Below are 18529 nucleotides of genomic sequence, written 5' to 3' on the forward strand. Positions count from 1 at the left end.
ATTGGTTATTGGCTTAGCTCTTCTGCTCACTCATTGGTCTGTGTAAACGTCACTCACAGAGATACGCTCTTTTGGTTGGATGTTACGGAGCTCCTCATACAATCAGTTCATCCGTGTTTATATAAAACTTTAATTGGAATCAAGTGCATGAGAGTGTTAATACGACTTCAGGTTTAGTGCATATTTGACTAATATGGACTGTTTTTTTGTTGTTGAATGATTGAACATTTAAAAATCGGTAAATAGAAAGTAAGCACAAGAATGAATCACAAGGCAATATATACTATACAACCAAAAGTATGTGCACCCTTGACCATCACACCCAGACGTGGTTCTTCCCCAAACTGTTCCCACAAAGTTTGAATAACACAATTATAAGATGTCTTATGCAATGTAAGCATGTCAATTTCCATCCACCCATCCATTTTTTATACCGCTTATCCTATGGCGCTTTTCCACCGCACTGTACGGCTCGACTCGACTCCGCTCGCTTTTTGGGATCTTTCCACTGTGGCTAGTACCTGGTACCTGGTCCTTTTTTTAGTACCACCTCGGTCGAGGTTCCTAGCGAACGGAGCCAATAACAGATGTGACGTCAAAACCCTGCAGACCACTGATTGGTCAGAGAGAATCGTCACTACCAGTGTCACTTGATTTGCAACACGTTAATTTTAAAGTTTTAGTTAGCAACAGCGATAGCGGTATGATTTGTACACATGACTTTCGAATTGTAAAAAGAAATGGCTGTGCGCAAAACCGCGCCAACACAGGGAACCTGAAGCCTATCCGAGGAGGCATGGGGCGCAAGGTGGGGTACACCCTGGACAGGGTGCCAATCCATCACAGTGCACAACCACATTACACATTCACACACCCATTCATGGACACTTTGGACATGCCAATCAGCCTACCATACATGTCTTTGTCTGGAGTACCCGGAGGAAACCACTGCTACTCATTTGTAAGTCGCTTTGGATAAAAGCATCTGCTAAATGAATAAATGTAAAATAAATGCAATGCAGCATGGGGAGCACATGCAAACCACATACACACTCACACATCCATTCATACACTAAAGACACTTTGCGCCTGCATTACAATTTCCCTTTGAAACAGCTGCTGTATACGTTATATTGTTAATTTATGAGCTATATGTTTATATTGTTCCAATTCCTCAGTACTGTCTAGGTGAAAGGAAATAATTCTAGATTAAGCATATTTCCGGTTGCTAAATAAACTTGCTTTAATTTGTGTTGACTAGGATACTACATCCTAAATTAAATATATCTATGTACACACGTTTGTTTTTTTAAATGCTTAATACTGGACTGTGTCTTTGGCGCCCTCTAGCGGGGGACGACGACGACGACCAGGAAGTGACCCTGATATTAGCGCTCGCGTTTTCCCTCCCAACACAGAGCGCATAAAACAGGGAATATGTCGTTGGCAGCGCGCGCCCTATTTCGGAGTTTCCTCACCAGGAACGCCGGATTAAACTCACGAAATATGAAAGGAGTTGCACTGAGTCGAAACGCGGTGACATCGATGTCGGGAGCCATACCCCCAAAACCAGATAAAGTAAGTGTGTGTTTCTTTTTAATGTACATCAAAACCGGAGTAGGATAGAACTAGGCGTAACTACAGGGACGTCACTAGTTTAGCGTGTAGATACCTGCGAGCCAATGAAAATGGAGGATTAGTTTGACGGACATGCGGTGTGACCAATCTATGCTTTGCGGAAATTGTTTGTTTTGTACAGTAGCTACTAGCTAAATAAAAACGTAATTTTATACCAAAAAAGCTATAAAACATAGAAATATTTACAACGTAATGTTATTTTCCCACGCTGTAATTTGTATTACTGCTTCATTTCTGTTTGAAATGAAATGGGTGTAACTATTGTGTCGTAACCACGGTAGCATGCGAGCCAATGAAAATAGAAGAATTGTTTGACGGACGTTCAAATGGACCAATCAATGCGTGTTTTTTTTTGACCCACAATCGTTGAATGCGGAAGTGAATACACTACAGTAGCAACCTGACGAATGTTTTATATTAAAACGACGGACTTTTTTTTATGTATTTTTTTTTTTAATACAGTATACAGCATACAGTATGAACAATAAAGTAACCAAAGTAACTCACTCACAAAATAATTAAATAGCTTATGGGTTTTCATGGGTTATAAATTGCTTATAATGTTGTAAGGATGAAGGAGGTACAGTTTTGGGCTTAGGTTTTCAGTCCAGTCTTTCAGGATTGACCCAGCCCTCTATATATATTTTTGTTTTCAAGCTTCACACCCACCCACACCAGATGATCAAGGCTAAAAAAAATGTGGCTTGCCCATATTACCTGGCTCAGGTGTGTCAGGGACTTGGCGTGAACTGGACTGGACTGAGAACCTCTCCTTTTGGCGCATACATGAAGTAGAGCATCTTTACATTACATTAAATAGTCTCGTTCATTTCAAGCTCATTTGCACTTGTTGCCATTTGCAGATCCCGTTTGGTGTCGTGCGCATGGCAGTAGTGGTGGCCCCGTTCCTCTACGTAGGAACGCTCATCAGCAAGCAGTTTGCAGCTATTCTGGAAGAGAACGACATCTTCGTTCCTGACGATGACGATGACTGAGTAACGTCAGGCTGGGTCGTGCCGGTACGTTTAATGAGATGCAAGACTCTCTCTGATTCACAATGTCTCACTGCCGTAAGGATGTGAAACCTCGTCTTCGGGGATTTCCAGCGTTTCCGTGGTTTTATTCCGTTTCAGTCCAAACACACATGAGCGATTACTAGAAGTAGAAATGTATAGCTTTTATAACCTGGCTGAGATGTGTTTCGGGCGGGGCTGGAGCAGGATTAATAATGACTTCTAGTGTCATGAGAATATCAGTCTTAAATGGCTCTGGAGTCCCTTATAAGTGAGGTACATACAGTAGAAGTAATGGTATGTCTAATACCATATGTCTAAGTGCATTTCACTTCTTATCTTGGCCTTTTAAACAATCTAGTCGTCATCATTAAAATGTATTCGCCGGTTAATTATTATACTTGCTGATTTTGTGATATATTTTTTTTTCTTCTTCTTTACAGTGTGACTGGGGAAGCAAACCATTTCACACACTAAAGATAACTCTAAGTGGGATCACTGCAATAACGTTCAAGCAACATGTTCACATTCACACCTTGCATTCAGTGCCTGACTCTACAGATTGACTTTCACAGCTAAAGTCTAAACGTATAGTTTTGTTTCAGCTGAATAAAACACTTGACTCTTAGTTGTCTCTGTTTTCTGGAAATTTTATATAATATTTTCGAATATCCACGCGTTTAAAAAGTGTGCACATCATTCAAATGTAAAAATAGAGGTTTAAACACCAACAACAACAACAACATACATACACATAATGTAGCTTTTTAGCTCAAATCTATTCAATCAGCCAGCGAATGTAGTTAAAGTCATGGAAGTCTAGTTTGCATCCAAATATAAAGACAGTTGACCTCAGTGAAACCGTCATATGAGACAGTGGGGCAGTGAATAAACAGCCTGCTCAACGTTTTACAAATCTTTATGCAAACCTACAGGTCGCACAGTTATGTCATCTTTGTAGATTATGATTTGAAGTCAAATTAGCACAATTTATTGCTCTTTGAAGACCTTTTCGAAGGAAGACGCATGAAAGATTTACATATCTTTTTATTTTCTGGTAAACAAAACCAGCACGGAAAGGACCTCATGTCTCCCTCAGTAAAACAAATCAGCATCCAGCACCATCCAAAGCCAAACGAGAGGAGTTTGAGAGCGTCTGAGTTTTGTTCACGTCTGAATAGTTGAAGGTCTGGGTTGGTGCTGCTGTTCCTCCTCCAGAGCGGCGTTAGTCAGTCGGAGGTGTTCTTTAAGAGAGCTGATCTCTCGCTCGCTTAGCCCCTTCAGTCCACACAGCTCCACGTACACGGCTTTATAACGCTCGCTCAGATCCTGCTTCTCCTACACGCACACACACACACAGCACAGAGATTAACATGTCACCCAGCAGTGGGGAAAATCTGAAATGAAGTCTGAAAGGCTTTAAGTCTGAACGGATGAATAAAAGAAAACATGTAACACCTGATAAGTGATTCCCAACACACTCAACACACTCTTCCAAACACAAGGTCCTGGCATTACCTTAATTAATGACTGGACCTCGTTCCTGAGACAGCTGATCTCCTTGTGTAAGTACTCGATCTCGTTCTCCTTCACTCGCAACAACATCTGCAACACACACACACACACACACACAATAGTGTGTGCCTTAGTCTGTAATTTAGTCTTTCTAAACACTCTTCATATGCGGACAATATAAAATATACCAGAAACTGGAAAAGCCCCCCCAAAAAACTTCGGTATTACCATTTATGACCACTAGAGGGCAATGTGTAACAACCCATCCGGTCGCATGGAGCCTGTCCAAGGGAACTTGGGGCACTAAGCGGGGGACACCTTGGACAGGGTGCCAACCCATTGCAGGGCACAATCGCACACACTCACACATACACACACTACGGACAATTTGGAAATGCCAATTAGCCTACAACGCATGCCTTTGAACCAGGGGAGGAAACCGGAGCACCCGGAGGAATCCCCTGAAGCACGGGGAGAACATGCAAACTCCACGCACACAGGGTGGAGACGGGATTCGAACCCCCATCCCCAGAGGAGCGAGGCTAAACGTTCTAACCTTCCTCAGTACAGGATAAATCACTCAGTGTCGTGCTGTTATAGGAAAATAATCAGTGACAGGGTGGTGTGATGAAGCACAGATGCTTTCGTTACACTGAAGTTGATTATTTTCCAGTAACAGCACGTCCCGAAGTCTTTTATCCCTCTCATACCACAGTGATTGGCCAACAGATAAATTGTTTATTTATTTATTAAAGAATGCCACACATTATTATCCATTTATAGCTACATTTAATGTCGCGAAACATCCTTGAGGCAAGTTAGCTCCGGTTCTAACCCCGTTTACGTTACAGCAGCTATAAACGGCCTCGCTTTTCTCTCGCAATAAAGACAAAATAATGCACGAAATGTAAAGTTACTCCTTTTTATCTCCGATTGTTACAAAGCGCTGACACTGGAGACTCCTTCCATTAAATGTTAAATAAACACGAGGAGATCACAGAGAACTCAACCATACGAACATTTCTTTCCCCCCCAAATCCGTCCCTGTCCGAGTTGTCACTTAGTGAAACAATAACATATTAGGATGGACACGGTATTATTTATTACGTTTATTCGTGTTTTTTTCCCCCACTACCTTTCGTATCTTTATAGACCCGACACCGTAAAGCTGCGTTTTAACTGTAATGAAACCGAGCGGTGTTATACAGACAGACACCTCACCTCCAGTTCTGAGGCGCTGCGCTCGTAGCTTCCGACAGGGACGACCCCTGACCTTTGACCCGTGATGAAGGATCGCATGAGACTCATTTCCTCGGTCAGACGTGCCTGCAGTTCCTGTTCGAGCAGAAACAGGAAGTGATAATAAAACCGACACAGAGTGACTGACAGTTCCCGTGCTGGACCAGTGTGAAAAGGCTACACGCGAACGAAACAGGAAGTTGCGGTTGTCAGAGCTGACTGGGTTTAACCACACTGACTGCCACTGATGTCTGTAAGGGTACAGTTAGTGTAAACCCTGAAATACAAGCTGTCGCTGATCACATTCTGTCCAATACGAACACTGTATGACTGCTCATTTACTTTTTAAATGCGCAACACTGAACTGGAATTAACCCTTTAGTCTGACAGTAAAAGATTTATTATTTCAGAACTCAAATAGAAAGATTTTCTTTTCTAGCTTGAATGAAGACATTTATATTTGGGTTTAAAAATAAAAATGTACAGTATCCGTGTCTAAAATCAGCAGCTCCGCTTTACTCACACTTCTGTCACTCGCTCACTATCTCCTCATCATTACTCTCTCTCTCTCTCTCTCTCTCTCATCACTCCGCTTTGCTCAAATTATTTCTCTTTTTGTTTGTTTGTTTGTTTGTTTGTTTGTTTATTTTCCCGTCTCTGTCTCTCATTCTCCCACTCTTCTTTTCTCAAAGTTGATCTTTTCCTTTATTTTGTTGTCCGTCTTTCTTCTCCTCGTCATTACTTTCTCCTCTTATTCCGTTTCTTCTGACTCTTTCTCTCACTCCATCGCTCTGCTTTTCTCGAACCGATTCTCTTTCTCTGTGTTCAGTTATTTATTTTTTTCCACTTGTCTCTCTTTCTTTCTTTCCATTCTCTTTATATCACTGTCACTCTTCTTCACTCAAATGAGTTTTTTTCTTTATCTTTCATTCTTTCTGTCTAGCACTCGTATGGGTTCTCCAGGGAAAGGTTCTGTGTAATAGAGCAGAGGATTTCCCTTTCAGAAAAAGGTTCCAAGTAGGACCGTTTCGAGCGAGCACCAGGAACCATCCAAAGAACCTTTAAGGGACGCTTTTTTCCCCCCTAAGTGTCCGTACCGACGTATACGGATGGGACGACTGTCTTCGCTCGGGTCCTGCAGGAGAACATGGCGTTTCCTGTTCTCGCTGGCGTACCTGGTTCTCCTTGCGGAGTTGTTCCACTTCTCTGTGCCTCTCCTCCATCAGCGTGTGTCTCCGTCCTGTGGCGTTCTGTAACTGAGTCAGCTCCACACACCTCTGAGTGTAACGCTCCGAGAGACCGTCCAACTCCTGCTGCAGAGATACACACTCGGACCTCACACACACACACACACACACGATGGTTTATTCATTGACTGAAGAACAGATGTCTGCTTTAATGGCTTAATTGATCTGTTGATGGATTGAACCAATTCACTGAAAATCTATTTAGTACCCACTCCGCTTTTGTTCCTTTGTCGTAGCCCTTTTGTCCGACACTCGCGCACCCTACACAGCTGTTAGCACCGCACTGCCTCCAGTGAAAATAGCTGAGCCATGACTTCATACCCAAGTCTCACCCTTGAATCGGATCATTATTTCACCTGGATAGTGTAGATTTGTACATAAGAGCTGCTGCTGCTGCTGTAATCATAAACGCTCCCCTGTTGCTCATCCCAGAACCTATTATTCACAATCCGCTCATAACGAGCATCCCGTAAACACACACAGTACTGTTGTTCTTTACTTTTCTACACCTGTATAGTGATTGATAATCTCACTATCCGGTATCACGGCTTCCGTTTTGAATCGTCGCGGGGTGGTGTGTGTGTGTGTGTGTGTGTGCCTTGTGAGAGTGTGTACTAATAAAATGAAATCGAGCTGCAAAACTCTGAAGGTTAGATCTGAAGATAACTGAAGAACCGAAGACTTCAGGATATCTAGGAATTCAGGTCATCGTGTCTGGACAGCGGCGTAGCCAGGAAATCGTTTCAGAGACAGGACGAGGACGAGGAAATGTACTAAATAATGATCTGTGATGAGTTAAACTGATGACACTTGTGAGACACATGTGTGTTTTGGGTGGAAGCCAGACAGGGCTTGATGTGCTGTACCATCGACCAATCCTGCAAGAACGAGACTACTTCTTTGTTAACTTTTCTGCGCACGACGTTAATAATATGTATTAACAGTCATTCATGCACTCACTGTGATACAGTGGAGTCTGTTTTTTCTCCTCCTCTCACTCTCTCCAGCTCCTCCTGATGGGCCGTCCTCAGAGCTTCTATCGCTGCCGAGAGAGCGATGGAGTCAGCGAGACAGCACACGACAGAATGCTCACTACCAATAAGCTCTGTAACTTAAGTTATCATCGTATGAAACCGGTATTCACCTTGTGCGGCGTGGCGCGCCTCCTCCCTCAGCATCTGCTCTCTCCGAGCCTCCATCTCTCTCCTCTCTCTCTCATGCACTCTCTCCATCTCCTGCAGACTCTCACAGTACTCTCTCTCCAACTCTTCCAGTCTGGAGGCACAGGGCGACCCCGGGCCGCAGGGAACCGCAGATCCAGATCCGGCTCGGGCTTTACGCAGCGCCTCGATATTCTGCCTCAGAGACACCACCTGAGACCAGGCGAGAAACACGGGACAAAAGCGTTGTAGGACGATGTTACACAACAGCAAAACCGTAGGATTCTAAAAAGCAGCGAAAGTGACAGAATTGCTACAGATGTTCTACAGATGTTGAGGTTTAGTCAGCTGTGTGTTGGTCGGTTTAATAAAAGTCAAACGTTATACTGGCAAAAAGAAAGTGTACTGTGATGTGAATCATCACAGTTTTTAATTGTATAGGTTTAAACGTGTGTCATTTTAGAAATGGAATATCGTTATGTACGCAGTGAACAGAGACGGTAGAGATAAATAAGATATTTGAAAATATGTGAGGAAACAAATCCATGACTTTATCTGAGACGTTGCACGTGAATACCTCAGTCTGTAGCGCATCAGGGGTTCCTTGTGGAGCGTCGGAGCCAATCAGAGATAAAGATCTCATCTCCCCGACAGGAATCTTCTCGAAATCCTCCCACTTCTTCTCGATGTCCGTCCCCGTCATGGTTTCAGGGATCTGCGGCATATCACGAGCCACTGCCCCCTTCTTCAGCTGGACTTTGTCCCACGGGCTGTCGGCTTCTCTGTCTGAGACGGCTTCCTGGAACCACTTAGTCCTGTCCCCTAATCGCTTTTCCTGTTCCGTGTCTCGGCCCACGCCTGCCTCTCGGTGATTGGTCGAGGGCAGTGACATCATGTCTGGGTCGTCGTGAGACGGGCTTGTGGGCTCTGACCCTGAATCGCGTCGATCTGGATGAGAGGACCCGAACGTTTCGCCGTTTTGGTTGGTGGGATTAGTGCCGCTGCTGAATGAAAGCGTTGGATGACAGCGTTATTTTTTTTCTTTTCCAAAGCATATAATATATAAATTGGAGGTAACGGTCGGTATCGAAAAAGACTTTCCTATGTCCAGTATTCACCAGAGTTACATTCAGTATGCAAAGTATTTTCCCAATAGTTCATCAAAATCACTGGCAACCTTCTCACCATTTTTTCCTGAGGGTGTAAGACTTTCCAAGCGTTCACTTGATTATGGTCTCGCATAAGCATAGCTCTATATATTCCAGCCACACTCCTAGATATGGGTTCCTTGGTAGGTTTTTGGAACCCCAAAAGGGGTTCTACATGGAAGAGAAACCTCCTGTTGTGAGGTTCTACAAAGAATCTTTAAAGGTTTCCCTAGAGAAACAAACTAACTAAAAAACTTTTAAGGCATTAGTAGATAGTTCAGCCAGAATATAAAAAAAAAGAAGGGGTGCCTATATTTAAAAGCAAATCCCTCTGTTGTGGGTTCAACATAGAGCGTTCCATCAGAGAGAATAATCAGAGAGGAAGACCCCTTTAGTATGATAAACGGAACTGTGCAGCTATAAACCCCTCCTGTCGCCATCACGGTCTCCGGGTAAGAGTGATATCAGGAGGACGGTCTGTACCGTGTGTTATCGGGTGATTCACTGGTTCTGAAGCGTCCCTGCAGAATGTCGATCCAGTTCCTCCTGATGCGGGAAGTCATGGCTGACAGGGTGATTTCTCCATCTCTCATCTGGACACCGGCAGACAGAACACACCCGGGACACGGCAGACGTGGATAAGTTCATGTTTACACTGTACAGTAAATATTCAACAAACTCAAAATGACTGATCATCAGAAACACACACAATTTCAGAACAAACTAATACACTTACGTCTGAAGAAGAGTAGGTGTGTAAAAATCACAGGCATATCATCTGCGCTCATCAGTCACAGTGAAGTACGTGAGGCCTATGTGCCTGTCAGTCTCAGTGAGGAGGCGTGGCCACGGTGTCTGTCTGTCTCAGTGAAGGAGGCGTGGCCACGGTGTCTGTCAGTCTCAGTGAAGGAAGCACTGCCTCTGCCTCAGTGTCTAGCAGTCATAGTAAAGGAGGCGTGGCCACTGTGTCTGTCAGTCTCAGTGAAGGAGGCGTGGCCAATGTGTCTGTCAGTCTCAGTAAAGGAAGCACTGCCTCTGCCTCAGTGTCTAGCAGTCATAGTAAAGGAGGCGTGGCCAATGTGTCTGTCAGTTTCAGTAAAGGAGGCGTGGTCACTGTGTCTGTCAGTTTCGGTGAAAGAGTCGTGGCTGATCTGCTTGCACTGAATCACTGAATCATATTGTATTTATATCATAATGCATCAAAACCGCTCTAAATCGTGTCATATCGTCATAAATCGTTGGCTGCCTTAACAGCATTTTCCTTAAATCCAATGTAATGTTGTACAGAACAGTGCATTGTAGTTAGTAAGAATTACCGACCCCTCAGAATGAGTGTAAACTTTTGCATTTCATTTTGTACCAAAACGTATGTCCGTGCTAAAGCATGGGCAGCAGAAACACTTACATGTATCTGAAGTCCATAGTTCTTATCCGCTTCAAACTCCACCACTTCCAGACAGCGTGAAATATCAATCTCTCCAACTGGACCATCCCTCTGTTAAATATAAACAACACAATGAGGTTTATTCATCATCCCGACGCTCCAGTACAAGAGAAAGTAGACGAGACGGTAATTAAAACACATTTTCCACTAACTTGGAGAAGTGATTTTACAATATACAGTACATATTGTCCAGAATTTCTTCCTTTCAGATATCTGGATGTTCCATAGAGCTTTAAATACATCTCCGTGTACTGAGGATGATAATCTTAAATCGATAACAGCAGCCCAACTAGGTTATACCAAATCAATAGATACGGTTAATTTGCATTTAAGGAAAAAGCATTGCAGAAAATTTACCTCACTGCTCGTTTAATTAGATACTCCTTAAAAAAAAGGTAGTGATTACAGTGTTCACAATCAGATTAAAGATATATATATATATATATATTCAGCTCACCTCCTCAGCATCAGGGTTGGAATAGTATTTCAGCCCAGAGCTGTCCAGCACAAACCAATATTTTCTCCACTAAAAACCAGAGAGAAATAGTTTTTGAGGCATATTGTGAGGAGGAGAGGATAAACATCCGTAATGTTTATTTAGCACGAGGAAGATAATACCCTAGGAGAATGTATAAAAAATCACCAGTAGTCGTATTTAAACTAGCTGTGTATAAACACATTCTATAGTAGGCCATGTTCTCTGTTTGGAATCTGAAAATCATCTTACTTCAGCGCAGTTGTCCAACATGAACATCCATCCCTTTTTAAGGTCCAGAGAGTTGAGCTGTAAATGAAAAGTCACATCACAACTGTTAGTTTAACCTTCAACAGTTCACCAGAGAACCAACTCCCGTCCTCCGGGGACTCCTGGGTGAAACGGAATGAAACGCAACGTAACGACTGAACTGCCGTGCACATGATAGCAAAATGAAAATACTTTCAATTTATAAACATGTTAATGGATTGTGTCGAGTTTACACAGACTTAACAGGAAGGATAATACAATGTAACGTAATGTTTTGAAAAATATGTCCGCCAGAAACGTCGTGTTGACCTGGACTTAAGTGAAGGCAGTTCGGCTATTATAACTATAATAACAAATTAACTCGTTATTACGTTGTGATAGACTAACGTCCCATCCTGCATCGTGTCCAGTGTTCCTGGGACAGGTTCCGGGTCCACCACGAACCCTGGCCAGGATAAAAGGTATACTGAAGCTTAATGAGCGAGTGAATTTTGATAAGGGTTGGTAGTGATCTCCACCAGTGCCACGTAATAATCATCATGAACACCTTGGGGTCCCCAGTTTCAGGACCGTAGCCTATGCTAGAACGTATATGGTTCCCTTCTGTGGTTGACCTTATAATGCACTACACATGGTGCAATTTTGTAACCTTTTGTATTCACACTACTTTTGAGTTCACACCTAGAGCTGAAAACACCTGCTGGCAATCAGACACGCCCCCTTCATCACCTACACGCACGTGCAGTCACACACACACACACACACACACTTACACATATCATGTTTGTAATGTAATATGAAATGAATTCAAGGACTTACCGTCATCGTTGAATAATGTAAGCCGGTTGAAGGCATGAAACAGGAAGAGATGAAAGTGTTATGCGCCGACTCAGTTTCCGTGTAGTATCTAGTGTCAGCAAATCCTCGGGTTTTAAACGTCACGAAGCATCTTTCCGGGTTTGTTATCGAGATATAACATAATTTGTGCGTGTTTCTCTTTGGGATTAAGGTTTTTTTGTTTTTTTTAAATAGTTTGTTGATTATCAATGACTTTATTCGCCTCTTCCGTAAAACAAATATAAATACATAAATAAAATGCACAGGAATTCATACCTTGCGTTTTCGGAGCGCAGCCACAGTTGTCTCGAACAACTAGTCACGTGACTTCCGTGCTAGTGGCGCGAATCGTAAAACCGTTAGCCCAAACGCCATTAATGTCTCCCCTCAATGTCTAAAGGGCTAACGAATTTCTGTCATACCTGCTTTTATTTAGCTTTCTAAAGACACTTACCTGCGTGTAGCTCATTTTGCAAGGTGCATAGTGAGACAGCTCTGGCTGAAACTGAAACTGGACACCAAAACCTCCCATTTCATGCTCTCTCTCTCTCTCTCTCTCTCTCTCTCTCTCTCTCTCTCTCTCTCACTGTCTCTCTGTGTATCTGTCTCTCTCAATTTCTCTCTCTCTCTCTCTCTCTCTCTCTCTCTCTCTCTCTCTCTCTCTCTCTCTGTGTATCTGTCTCTCTCAATTTGTCTCTCTCTCTCTCTCTCTCTCACTGTCTCTGTGTATCTGTCTCTCTCAATTTCTCTCTCTCTCTCTCTCTCTCTCTCTCTCTCTCTCTCTCTCTCTCTCTCTCTCTCTGTATCTGTATCTGTCTCTCTCTGTGTCTCTCCCTCTGTCTCTTCCTCTCTGTCTCTCTTTCTCTGTGTCTCTCTGTATCTGTCTCTCTCTCTGTATCTCTCTGTATATCTCTGTATCTCTCTCTCTCTCTGTGTATCTCTAGCTCTCTTTCTCACTGTCTCTGTATCTCTCTGTATCTCTCTCTCTGTCTCTGTGTATCTCTCTGTATCTCTCTCTGTGTGTGTGTGTGTGTATCTCTATCTCTCTTTCTCACTGTATCTCTGTGTATCTGTCTCTCTCTCTCTCTTTGTCTCTCTGTATCTCTGTCTCTCTCTCTGTATCTCTGTCTCTCGCTCTCTGTATCTGTCTCTCCCTCTCTCTCCCTCTCTCTCTCTCTCTGTGTATCTCTATCTCTCTTTCTCACTGTCTCTCTGTATCTCTCTCTCTGTGTATCTCTCTCTGTCTCTCCCTCTCTCTCTGTCTCTCTCTCTCTCTCTCTCTCTCTCTCTCTCTCTCTCTCTCTCTCTCTCTCTCTCTCTCTCTCTCTGTCTCTCTCTCTAAAGGTTACCTGAATCAATGGTGGGTCACACTGTTTTCCCTCATGTCCATTTAAAGAGTTTTTTTTCTTCGCTGGACCTCTCTGCAATTCACGAAAGACACGCTAGAACAACTTTTTTCCGGAAATATGCAATACACTCTTGTTTTTGAGGCAGTCCCTTCAGGGTTTTGCGATTTTGGCGATCGCAGAAATCGACTCAAAAGTAAGGAAACCCTGCGATATTCGGAGGCCGTTGCGATTTTTCGGAATTGCTGCGGATCTCCCGCGGATTCGGGCCGTGACGCGTCTTGTGACGCGCATTCGGTCAAAGCCGTCTTCGGTTGACGTGCGTCGAATACGAGTACGGCTAAAAGGTCTCGTTTACCAACAAACATCACCGCGAAAGTGCGTGCGAAACTATTTCGTGCGATTGCGATTTCGCCGATTCGCATAGTTTTCCCGGGGGGTGTGTCAATTTGAGATCAATCCTATTGAGATGGAGGTTTTGTGGAGTTTCCTCGTCGTCACCTCACCGTGTCAGTTACCTGTGCTTGTCATTGATATACCAGCTCTGATATCAGCATCGTATCAGAAATGTAAAAAAAAAGAAGACGTGATATATATTCATGCATCTTATGTAAAGATTAAGGTGTGAAGTATTGGAATGAAACTAGCATCATTAATAGTCCATTTGAGTGGCATTGTGAAAAAAGGTGACAAGTTTTTCACCTGTAAAACCTGTGTAATGTCTGAGACGGTGCTGTTGGTTTCAGATGAGCCTCCCGTGTCCTTGTCATGGCGTTTCCTCTCCCTCTCACGGCGGTCTCGCCCTCTCTCCCTCCCTCTCCCTCGTTCCTCCGGCTCTACGTATTCGCCATGGCCTTCTCTCTCTTCTCTGTAGCGGAGAGTGCAGGAGGAGAAAATATTAATAAAGATGGAGTTTTTTTTCTGGAAATTCGACTGTCTCTTCCTCTCTAAGCGTTTTTTCCACTGCATATTCAAAAACAAGGATTTGACCAAACGGCAACCAGCAGAATTGAGGGTTTTCGTTTATTTTTGACCAACTTCAAGAAAGACATGAGTGGCCACATTGATATTAAAACATTAAAAGCAATTGCTTCACCGTTATGACGCCCAATGATACCATGGTTAATGTCTCCTTATTGGTTATATCGATGTAATTTCTGACAAAAAGGGTCACTGATGGATCTGGAGCAGGTACCAAAAATATACAACCAAAACCGAAGGTAATTGACTACATTGGCCAATGGGAAAATTCACGTTCAGGTTTCTGGTAACAGAAATTCTGGTACTGCAGTGGAAAAAGGCCCTTGTCTCTCTGACCTGTGCTGTTTGTCTCTACGTGGACTGCGACTCTGAGGCCTCCTTCTCACTACGATTGCCTCATCTTCTTCTGGATACAGATTTACTCTGGGAATATCAGCTATGACCACATAGTCTTCTATTGTCATCTCTGGCACAGGTGGCTGGCTCTTAGATCTTGTGTTTTCAGAGAGTATCAGTGCCTCCAGACCACGTCGAATGGTGCTTCTGCTTCTCTCAGTGGTCTGGTTGTCTGTTTTTGTGGCTTCAACTTGGGATTCCTTTGATGGCGAGATGTTGTGCGATGACTCTGGGGAAGGTGGACTCAAAGGAGACTGTGTTTTTCCATGCCAGGACCCCTGTGCTTGAATAAGATCTGTTCTGGAGTGTCTGTCTGATGTGGATGATTTCGATAATGGTCGCTCTTTGTCACCTCTGTAATGGCTTTGTTTTCTATCCCTTCTTGAGCTATGACCATTTTGATCATAATCTCTACGAGGAGGTGAACTGTCGTGACTGTTAGAGCCTGTGTTGCGACCGCCGTTGCGGCTGTTATACCCACTCATATGACTACTTCCTTTTGGTGAAAATTGGCTTCTGTTGTACTCACTACCTGGTGGTGAGAAATCTCTGCTGTTGCGACCAGTGTTGCGTCCACTTTTCCGACTGTTACAAGCACTGTTGCGGCTGCTTCTGCCATTTTCATAACGATTACTATCAGTTGCCATTTTGGACCTAGACCTGTTTGACCAACCATTTCTTCCCTGTTGCGAGGAGTCTGACTCTGCTGAACTAGCAATTGATTGTAGATTGCGATACAGCTTTTCTGAGTCCAGACTGTGTTGGCCATGGGAACTCTGGGAAGGACTTCGCTTTTGGGAGTGGCTTGATGAATCTGTATATCTGTTGGAGGCAGATATTTGAGAGGGGGAGTGCATCTGTGAGCCCACGGAGGCTCGTCTTGTAGCTGGACTGCATTTTCGAGAAGCTCGTTTGGATGAAGTGCGAGAGCTCGCATGAAGATGGGAGGTCGAGCCTTTGCGGTGGGAGGAGCTATGGAATTGCCTGTGCGGAGAAACATTGGTGGACCTTGGGCTACATGAACGAGGGCTTGCACGTGACTGACTGTCACCACGTCTGAAGTTCGAATAGGTCATGCAGCGTAGAGGAGAGAGGCCACTCATGGCTTCATTGCTAAGTGTGTCATGGCGCCTCCTGTAGGACGGAAGGCCCAGTTCGGGGTTTCGGAACGGAATGGTGGCTTTGCGTTCAGGACTGCTGTTGCTGGGAAGAGGGTGTCCTCTCTCGTAGTACCGCACAGGAGCAGGAGGGCTGTCATTTGGCAGTTCTCGGTCATGGGACAGGAAGCGGTTGGCTCTTTGAAAAATGGCACGAGTGCTGCTTGGATCCCTCTCTTTTTTTGGTTCTGTTAGAGAAAAAAGGTGTTGTAACTGATACAGTGCTTCCAACACAATGCATAATGCATGTGATGCACCTTTTCTGACCTTTACAATGGATGATACAATGGTGATAACTCGCATATTTACATGTTATCTCCAGATCAAAGCTGCGTGAATGGGTCTCAAAGCATTTTTGACCACTATCAATACACAAATCATGGCTGAACCAAGATAAACTGAATTTATTATGAATGGTTTATTTTTTAAATGTCAGTATTGACAATATATTGCCCTTATAAATATTCCTATTACTAATAACTCATTAAAAAAAACATTTTTATGTTTTCTACATATGTCTCGATAGGTCAGCATCAGGGTAATCCAATGTGGAAGCATTTTACATATGATTAGATGTCTAATTTAGAAATAGTTACCAGTTTAATACCATTATCTTATGACTGGAGTGCGAAAAAAAAAAGACTTGATTATGCTTAAACAAACAATATTTAAAAATCCATTTTTAAGCCTGCACAGGTATATCCCATCTCACCTGTGCGTTGACTGACACTGCTCCTTCTGCTGGTGTTTCTACTGCGCGAGTCCATCTCGGAACGGCGGTCGGAACGCTGCAGAGGAGAATCAAGTTGAGTCATTCTCTAGAAAGCTCTCCACATTCGAAGAAGGGTTGTAGAAGTATTCACTGGTTATACACGTGGCCTTCCATACAGGACTAGTATCTCGAGATCTCATTTAAACGCTCTCCTCCCTCTGGAGTCGCTTGCACTCAACGCTGTATCTTCAGTTATCTTTGATTAGTGACCGATGCATGTCTCCTTAGTCCTTGCTCTTAGTAGAGTCTGTAAGAGAACAGAAAACGAAATCAAAGAATGAATTATAAAGTAAGAATCCCGGATAACAAAAGATAAAAATCTACCGGTAACATCTAGCCTTGGTCACACAGTCTCAGTTCAGTCATCTTATTTCAAGGCCAAGAGGAAGAGCACAGCAGGAACGCTACTACAGCAAGACAGCTGATCGTTAAGCACACTACACCTTAATCTGGCTGATTGTTAAAATGTGACATAATCCAGCCAGGAGTGAATAATTTAGGTTAACGAGGTGAAGAGAGAGAATCCGTTGTCGTTTGACAGGGTGCAATCTTAGTAGGATCCTTAGCAGAAACAGGATATTTTAATGCGAATCAGGAATTACACCGGTCCCTCAGAGCTCAAAGGTCAGATGGGGTTCATGCCAATGGTTACACTAAGCACATTAATCAAGCGCGATGAACGAACGAACAAATTCAATTAACAGCTAAAGATTTAAACACATTATTAAAACAATGGGATTAAGGCACTGATCAAACGAAGACATTCTAATACAGTAAGCAGCACACAAATAGCAAGACAGAATGGTTACTATATATATATATATATATATATATATATATATATATATATATATATATATATAGGCTCTAGGCTCTACAATATACACCACACAGAGAGGAAGAGCATGTACTCACTGCTAAGAAGCAGCCCTCACATCGAAGAGTCTCCTGTCAAACTTGCCAGAGTCTTATCCTTTCCCTTCTTCTCTCCATCCCTGCACCTCCTGTTCTCTCGTTCATTACTTTAGACGCGTCAGAGTGTAACATAAGCTAGACTCGGCCTCTACTCATGACTTTTTCATCATGTCCTGTGCTGCCACTGCCTTGCTCCTTGTTTTTTCACTTCTGTCTTCATACCTCCTGGGGTTTTTTTTCTCCCTCTCCCTGTACTGTCTGAAACCGATTAGCTCCTTGAAACACTCTTTCCTTCCTTATTCGTACGTCTTTTATGTTCAGGCCTTCTTTAATCCGTTGCACATTTCAAGTCATGACACAGTGGTTTTTTGCTAAAACGTGGCAGATGGTAATTGACTGTAAGTTTTGACTATTTGAGCACTGCCTTACTTTTTTTGGTGTCCATGTTATGTGGGGTTATAGCGTTACCGTCAGTTCCCCGAGGACACCACATGATCTGCTCATTAAATTGCAATGAGATCACAGAGCAAACCTTCTCATTCCCGGCTCAGTTTTCCGTCGAGTCAGCTAAGTCATTCGTGCTAATAGGGGGATCACGTATGTTCCTCAAATCCTAGTTTGTTTTGCAGTTAAAATGTCTGACTTTTTAGCTTATTCTTTTAAGGCAAATTTTAGGACTGACAATCGAACATGATACTGTAATGTAAGGTAAGGAGTAGGTTATAAGTTGGTATATAAAGGTGTGACATGAGATAAATAATAATAAAAAGTAGGGCAAAGTAAAGTTATGCAAAGTTTGCCCCAAAGTAATTCAAGCATGGTTAGCAGAGCGGAGAAAAATGAGCTTGGCCCAAACTTAAAGTATTTCCATTGTCTCTATCTTCCTTGGCCATGTGGGGTCTAGCTGGTGTTTTCTGCCTGCAGGGCGCTTTGACTCAGGAGGACAGACAACATCTGTCGTTCTTTGCCCCACAGC

General features: G+C 43.3%; 1 protein-coding gene and 1 long non-coding RNA gene across 4 annotated transcripts; one reads left to right on the forward strand and one right to left on the reverse strand.

Annotated features, from left to right (window-relative positions):
• Positions 1-1387: 1387 nt before the first annotated feature.
• LOC128629225 (uncharacterized) lies at positions 1388-3279 on the forward strand. Its single transcript, XR_008393566.1, has 3 exons — positions 1388-1578; positions 2502-2657; positions 3095-3279. It is a non-coding gene; the product is annotated as an uncharacterized LOC128629225 (long non-coding RNA).
• A 401-nt stretch (positions 3280-3680) lies between these two features.
• Positions 3681-17732, reverse strand: triobpa (TRIO and F-actin binding protein a). 3 transcript variants are annotated; one of them, XM_053676283.1, is made up of 15 exons: positions 17554-17732; positions 16579-16885; positions 14650-16054; positions 14035-14200; positions 11132-11188; positions 10862-10930; positions 10366-10455; positions 9444-9553; positions 8390-8813; positions 7797-8025; positions 7613-7694; positions 6581-6740; positions 5388-5501; positions 4170-4256; positions 3681-3989 (listed from the first exon to the last, which is right to left on the reverse strand). In XM_053676283.1, the coding sequence occupies exons 2-15, from the start codon at positions 16679-16681 to the stop codon at positions 3819-3821; spliced, it is 3267 nt and encodes a 1088-aa protein (XP_053532258.1). In that variant the 5' UTR covers positions 16682-16885; positions 17554-17732; the 3' UTR covers positions 3681-3818. The 3 variants fall into 3 exon arrangements, with proteins under 3 accessions (XP_053532258.1, XP_017313723.1, XP_017313721.1); XM_017458234.3 differs by having other exon boundaries at positions 8390-8816; positions 17554-17730; XM_017458232.3 differs by lacking the exon at positions 17554-17732 and adding an exon at positions 16963-17079 and having other exon boundaries at positions 8390-8816.
• Between the last annotated feature and the right edge of the window lie 797 nt (positions 17733-18529).

The sequence above is a fragment of the Ictalurus punctatus genome, chromosome 26 (assembly GCF_001660625.3).
Source record: "Ictalurus punctatus breed USDA103 chromosome 26, Coco_2.0, whole genome shotgun sequence".
NCBI lineage: Eukaryota > Metazoa > Chordata > Actinopteri > Siluriformes > Ictaluridae > Ictalurus > Ictalurus punctatus.

What these genes read in the sequence shown, in the direction of transcription:
- triobpa (XM_017458234.3), bottom strand. Translation starts at nt 16,681, where the DNA reads ATGACTCAACTTGATTCTCCTCTGCAGCGTTCCGACCGCCGTTCCGAG. An exon ending in CAGTGTCAGTCAACGCACAG is followed by an intron (nt 16,055 to 16,578) that starts GTGAGATGGGAT and finishes TTTCTCTAACAG; the next exon opens with AACCAAAAAAAGAGAGGGAT. An exon ending in AACTCCGCAAGGAGAACCAG is followed by an intron (nt 5,502 to 6,580) that starts GTACGCCAGCGA and finishes CTGCTCGAACAG; the next exon opens with GAACTGCAGGCACGTCTGAC.